General features: G+C 42.1%; 1 protein-coding gene across 3 annotated transcripts in view; it reads right to left on the bottom strand.

The window, feature by feature from the left end:
* The window catches only part of A1CF (APOBEC1 complementation factor), a 74,181-nt gene that overhangs the window by 22,038 nt on the left and 45,202 nt on the right, over positions 1-6,941 (bottom strand). For all 3 annotated transcript variants that reach the window (XM_006022938.3, XM_006022939.3, XM_014519612.2), the window contains one exon: positions 2,275-2,439. In XM_006022938.3, the coding sequence (XP_006023000.1) occupies positions 2,275-2,439 (165 nt within the window). The remainder of the gene's footprint in view (positions 1-2,274; positions 2,440-6,941) is intronic.

The raw sequence follows: 6,941 nt of genomic DNA, 5'->3' as shown, positions 1-6,941 counted from the left end.
CCTGGGCAGAAGCTGCTATTCGGCATGAGGCAAGAGAGGCCCCTCCTCCTCACTGCTACTGCCATGGGCAACTGGTGCCTCCAACTCTGGGGGGGCACCAGCAGCCGATAGCCACCTTGTGGGGGAGTGGGGGAGCAGCCAATCACCAACCCCAGAAGCACCAGCGGCGAAACTGGTGAAACCAGAAATGCACTTCCGCTGCCACTTCCAGTTTCACGGTGCTTCCAGGGGGTGCCTGGCCAATCTCAGGGGGTTTACTTGCACCGACATGCACCCCCTATGCATTGCCTGTGCCCTTGAGATTCTGGTCTGTGTGCTGCTAGAGTCTCTGCATTCCTCCTTCCTTCTCCAGTTTCCGCTTCCTGCCCCTGCCTCAGGGGGTCAGGCAGGGCAGGATGGCACAGACCACGAGGCTGAGGGAAGCCCACAGCTAGGCTGCTCAGGGGGACCTGAAGGGGACATGGAGACCCTAAATGGCATGGCATGGTGTGGGGTAAACTGTCATGGTACAATGGAAGGATGTTGGCTATGTGGCATAGCAGAGGCACCTGCCATGCAGCATAGCATGGCGAGCAGCCCAGGAGGTATGTGCCCCATCCAGCATGTGGCTAGGGAACCTGCAGCCCCTGGCCACTTAGAACTTGGACTGGTCTGCACTATAAGAAAACAGTGTAAAAAACCTCTTTGCTGTAATGTTTCAGTCTGAACCCATGGTAAAAAAAAATAGTTTTGGGGCCACTTGCCAGCCAATTTCTGTGAACTCAGTATGTTTTTCCCCCCTCCCAAAGGCCCTCTGCTTTTGGAAGGGCTCTATCTACCTTTAATGATACAATTATTATTTGAGGTCTCATTACACAGTGGTATATTTAGGAACCATGCCAGAAATATCATACAGAGCTTGTTATTTTTCTTTAGTTTGTGGATACATGAAGTCAAGTAATTACTAGCTTAGTGCTAAATACCACAAATAATGTTGTAAAAATGACTTATCACCATTTTTGAAAACTGGGGCTATTATATTTCATTGCAATGCTTTGGATAAATGCCTTCTAAAATGATTATATTAAAAATTTTGGTCAAATTGGACATCACCAGTGAATGAATCCTTGAAGATTTCTGGGTGAGGAAAAACAAGGGCTCTACATTTCTCAGTGAGATGTTTATGATTTTACTTGAGATTCAGATGTGAGATCATGATCTACTTGTAGCTTAATAAGTTAAATTTATTTCAGCACGAAGCCTTTTCCTATACCATCCATGAGTAAGTTGTTAAACTGGTTTTTAAAAAACAGGACCTGTGTATCTTCAAGAATTTATGTATCAGGAATTAGACTAATTTTTTTGGCCTATTAGTTATAATTTGCCCCAAAAGTAAATAAATGTTATTTTCTCCTGTGGCCACCATTTCTTCCGATAGCCTCATTTGATATTGTTTCTTCTTTCTATTCTTTTTTTATAGTCTATATATATCTATATAGTATCTATCTACGTATGGGATTTAGATCTATATAGTATCTATATAGTATCTATCTACGTATGGGATTTAGTTTACAGGATTTCAAGCCTTTTTTGTATGTGAATTCTACAGTGTAGCACACCACTGAACTGAATAAAATTTAAATATGTGTTTAAAATGCAAATAGAAGTCTTGTGATTCTTTGGCCTACAGGTTTTATAGTAAGTGTTATTAGAAAGAATCACTTTTGAAAATCAAACAGTTCCTATGGGCAACCAGGGAGAGAACCACTGTTTAAAATTATCCTTTTCCATAGAAGAAGAATACAGAAAACAAGTATCAGTCTTATTAGTATATTCTTATTCCTTTTGTAACTAAAACTAAACAATGCCTAAAACATATATAAAAAAAGGCCAAAATAAAAATATCTTTGCAAAAATAAATCATGTAGAACTTATATGCAAAATATCTCATACTAGAAATCATTTTTACTAAAATAGAATACTTTCTAGGCATTGTTTTGAATAGCAACTGGATGGTTTGATTTACTACCTTGCTTTAAAAATGTTAATAATCATGTCAGTTAAAAAATTAACAGTTTATTAATGATCTAATCTCAGCAGGGCATGTCTAAGACCTTTATTGGGTAAACATTGTTTCAACATTTCCAGACCTTATTTTTATTCATATTCCACAAATTAAGAAATATTTTGATGGAATGGACCAACCACATTAAGTTTAAGATAACTGTAAAAGTCTTCCAGTTTAATGGATTTAAAACTTTAATGGTTGAAAATCTGCTTTATGGCATTTCTTACCTGGTTTAATATTGTTGAATTCTTTTTCAATTGTCTCTTCTGTAGTTGATAGCATCAAGTTTCGCACATAAAGGATTTTAACTGATGACATTGTATCTTCATCAACTTCAACTTCTGGTTCTGCCCAGTCTACCGCAATATTATGTCCCCATAATTGTATCCTTCCTGTAAGAGGGAAATAATTAAAAAAAACCCTGAAATTACCAGCATTCACTTCTAGCCATGTGGCATTTTGTAACAGTTATATTGTGGTATTGCAAGAAGTAGAATGCATTGATTATACATAAGGATCTAAAACTTTTCAAACTCACAGCAGTAGTATAAGGAACATCTGTATCCAGAAATGAATATACAGATTGTTCAGACTTTATTACACTACAACCTAGAAATTCTGCATTTGTGTGACATCCAACAATGAAGGAGAGAAAACATGGTACAGCCCATCATATATTTATTCAGTGAAGTATTTTATAAAGACAGTACTTCCAGTGAAACCCACTTCTAATTCTGAAAATTCCTGTTGCTTGCAAAATGTTGCCTTCTACTTCTGACTGGAAAAGGCTCCAGGGACCATAATGTGACAGGTGCTGTGGTACAATAAATTTAAATAAGATGTTTTGGATTTGTGTACAGTTGTTTGGCTCCCACAGCAAGATATTCTTAAAAGGTAGAGGAATGCCAAATACTACTCCATGATATTGGACTGCACTCCAGATGTAAGTCATTCTGAAAAAGATGACTTTCACTGTTAGGTTCCTTGACACTTTGGATTGCAAACTGACCATTCAGGAGCACTTTATTTGTTTTAAAACAATGATGAATCCACAGGGGAAGGACTAACTGATACTATACTTACTACTCTGAAGGAATATGATATAAATATCTGCGACTGCTGGGACCAGGGTTATGACAATGGTACAAATATGAAGGGGAAAAATAAGGGTGTACAGATAAGAATCCTTAATCAAAACCAAGATCATTTTTTGTTCCATGTGAACGCCATTTGCTTAGTCTCATCATATGGAGGTGGATGCTGCAACATCTTCAACAGAGTCTAAGTCCCTCTTCAGCATTCTGCAAAGGATCTACATTCTGTTGTCTGCCTCTGCTTATTGTTGGAAAATTATCACAGATCATGTCTATGTTACTGCTAAGCCAGTATGTGAAACATGCAGGGAGTGCAGAATTCAAAGCGTTAAAGTTGGTTTGATACCAAACAGCCAAAGTCCAAGATACCCTCATTTAACTGGCTAAATCAAAGTAAGCAGATGCTGGTACCCATCATGAAGCACTCACCCTGGCATATCAACTCTCCAAATTCAAGTTTCTTGTCTCCATTGTGGTGTGGCACAATATCCTTTTTCAAGTCGTGGTGAGCAAAAATATGCAAAACAAGAAAAACTTTGACTTGTTGCAGCCACAAACTTGATAAATGCTTGCACCTCTTAGCCTGACGAAGGGTTTTTGAACTCGGAAGCTTGCTTAATAACTATTCTCCAACCATTTGGGTTGGTCTAATAAAAGATATCAAATTCACCCAAGGAACCTTGTCTGCCTATGCACCTCTATGAAGTATTTTTCCCATCTGGCAAATAGGAAAAGTTGAAGCAGTGGGATTTAGACAAAATCACAGAGTAAGTTTGTTGGTTAGCCTCAGTCCTTGCTTTTGACATAATTTTACATTTGTATCCCACATGTAAAGTTCAATAGATGCGCTAAAGAGTGTTAGTCCTGAGATCTACTTGTCTTTTCTGATATTCATGACACATATTTGAAGATCTAATATACATTTACAGTAACACTTTGTAACCTTTGCATGATATTTATATAATGACAACTATTCTTCTTGGCTATGGACAGACATTACACATAAACTGGTTTAAGTGATCAGAAACTGGTTTAAACTGTAACAGAACAGATGTTCAGTGTACATAAACCAGTTTGAAAATGGCTGAAATAGGTTTGAGATAAAACTGTGTGAATGTAGTATCAGACTTAACTGATTTGGCTCAAACTGGTTTATGCCAAATAAACAGACTGGGTCTGTCCTGGACCCCTTCCTGGCTTAAGTTAAACCAGAGTGCCCCAGCATCCTGGCAGGGCTCTCTGCTCCACAGCAGAGCTGGCCTCTCCCCTCTGCTCATTGGCTACAGCTCTGGCAGAGACTGCAGGTGTTTGCCTGGCTTCCCCCTGCTCCCGCTCTCCCCTCCCCACTTCCTGCTAAGCAGGGATTCCCCATCCCCTCTGCCTTACAAAGATACCTCTCCACATTAGCTAGCAGACCACATGCTGGCTACAGTCCATGCTGCTGCATACAGGGCAAAGGCAGAATCAACAGGTAGCTGGTAATGTCCTGCTGTTGTTTTCTTAATGGGGTGATAAACACTGTGTTATCAATTCCCTACTTGGCTCATCAGAAGTGGGGGGAAATCTCTCCCTAATCAGAGCATCCTGCTGGGGCCTGGCCATGCCCCTCTCAGTTCAGAACTGCCCTCTGGCTTCTAGCCTGAGCCACTGTAGGCATGTGTCTGCATGTCTGGGATGTCTGTGCAGTTACAAATGGATTCTGCCTAGCCAGGTGAGACTAACCTGCAAAGATTGAATCAATTCAGGCTCAGACTTTTTGAAAGTCTGTCCCTAGCCCTCATGGACAGTCTTCTACCCTTACACTCTGACAATCAAGTTGGATTTGTTTTACAAAAATGTTTATAAAAGTGCAAAGCAAATCTACGAATAGAAGATGGCATAGACATTGATGTAGTGCATAGATGTTAGCAGTAGAAAGTCCAGTCACAATTTCCCCTTTCAAGGAGCCTTACTCATGAGTGGGTGTGATAGTGCTGGGAACTGTCAGACCATAGCAACACCCCTGTCAATAAAGTTCCTTAAAAGATTAATGCATTATAAGTTCCTCTTGTAATGATTGCCACTATCAGAAATTGCCTTGGGATGAAAAAGGAAAGGGCCTCATTGTGGTGGCCCTGTACAAGCACACAACAGTAGACAGTTCCCAGCTGTGAAGAATTTATGATCCAAGTAGACAGGATAGACACAGCATAGATGCAACAGGTTTGGAATACTAGCATAATTAATAGTGTTACAATGGCAAATGTCATAAAAAGTTTTGCATTTCAGAGTGGTTTGGATTAAATAGTGATTTTAAGTTGTGGGGGGTTGGTATCTGTTGGAGAAGGAAACAACGAGCTTATAAAATATAGGAGTGATGTTGTAGCTGTGATGGTCCAGGAAATATGCAAGAGGGAAGGATATTTTAGGGGTGATTTCTTTTATTGGGCCAACAGCATGGTTGGGGGAGATTTTAGAGAAGGTTTTGGGCAGAAAGTACCCTTCATTAGGTTATTTGTGGAATACAGGCACGTGTGAGGTACTTCATGTAACGGTGGTGAGAAAAGCACGAGACTTCCTTTAACTTCTGATTCCAGTATTTTATGGTTTGGGTGAGTGAAATGTATGTCACCTTCACTGCCAAGAAATGTAGTTTTAGTGTCCATTCCCTAACTTTTTTCTAGAGAACTGGAGTGCCCTAGCAAACTTCTAGATTTGGGAAGGAGTGAGAGGAAGCAGACTCAGAGTGGGGAACTACATTATCAAAGCCAGACTGTATTTAACCCTCTGACAAACATAAAAAAGCTGTTATTTCCCTGTAATGGGGCCCCTACCCCATTATAAGAGAGGGAAAGGGTCTAGGGATGCCTGGGCCTCTCTCTATCAGTTTGTCACTTTTCTTTGTGGTTTTCTTTTTCATCTTTCTCTCCCCCTCTGCCTCCCACTTTTTCTTCCATTTTACTTGCTCTTCCTTTGGGTAGCTGGAACCAAACTAACAGGTAGGAAAGCCTGAGACAAGAACACTGTGAGCCTAAGTGTAGGCAGTGTCTGATGGTCCAGGGGTAGAAGTGGAGGGCCAGATGACCCGCAAGAGACTATATAGGCCCAAGTCTCAGGCCAGAAAGGCAGACTGGCTATAGGAGCTACAGGGAGCCAGGCTCCAGATGGAAGATCCCAGGGCTGAACCAAGTCTATGAAGGAAGGACTCAGAAGGACAGCCAGGGTCAGTGGTGATGCATAGGGGGTGCATGCAGGTGCATGTGCACCCCCTGAGAGTGCTGGTGCACCCCCTGACAGCCAGCATTCCCCACTTAGGTGGTGCAGGCAGGAGCGCTGGTGCCCCCCCTGAGAGCCCAGGCTGGGGAGTGGGAGCACCAGGAGAAGTGCCACTGGCACTTCCGGGTGCGCCCCTGGCCCTTCTGGGCACACCGCTGGCACTTCTGGGTCAGCACGATCAGCCATGGGGAGATCCTTCCCCCCAGTCGTTGACTGGCTACTAACTCAGGAAGTACCAGTCGCCCATGGCCAGGGTGAAAGGAGCCTAAGAACCCTTGTAACAACTGCTGCTGGACTTGCAGCAGGGCTAAAGATCCCTGCAAAGGCAGAGCGGGAAAGTTTGCAGCCACAGCTGTTTTGTAAAAATATATGCATGTAACAGCCAGGCTCAGAGAGTGGTCTGGAAAAGAGGGGTCCCGGGGCCAGGGAGTTCAGGCAAGAACCACGCTGCAGCCTGCGGTTGCTGTGGCAGTGAATAAAAGCTGCGATCGGTGATGGGGAGAAGACAGATTTGGTATCCTTGTCTCTCTGTGAGGCAGAGAGAG

This window comes from Alligator sinensis, unplaced genomic scaffold (assembly GCF_000455745.1).
Source record: "Alligator sinensis unplaced genomic scaffold, ASM45574v1 scaffold543_1, whole genome shotgun sequence".
NCBI classification, from domain to species: domain Eukaryota; kingdom Metazoa; phylum Chordata; order Crocodylia; family Alligatoridae; genus Alligator; species Alligator sinensis.
Note: the sequence above shows the minus strand (reverse complement) of the source record. Positions and strands in the feature narration are given on the sequence as shown.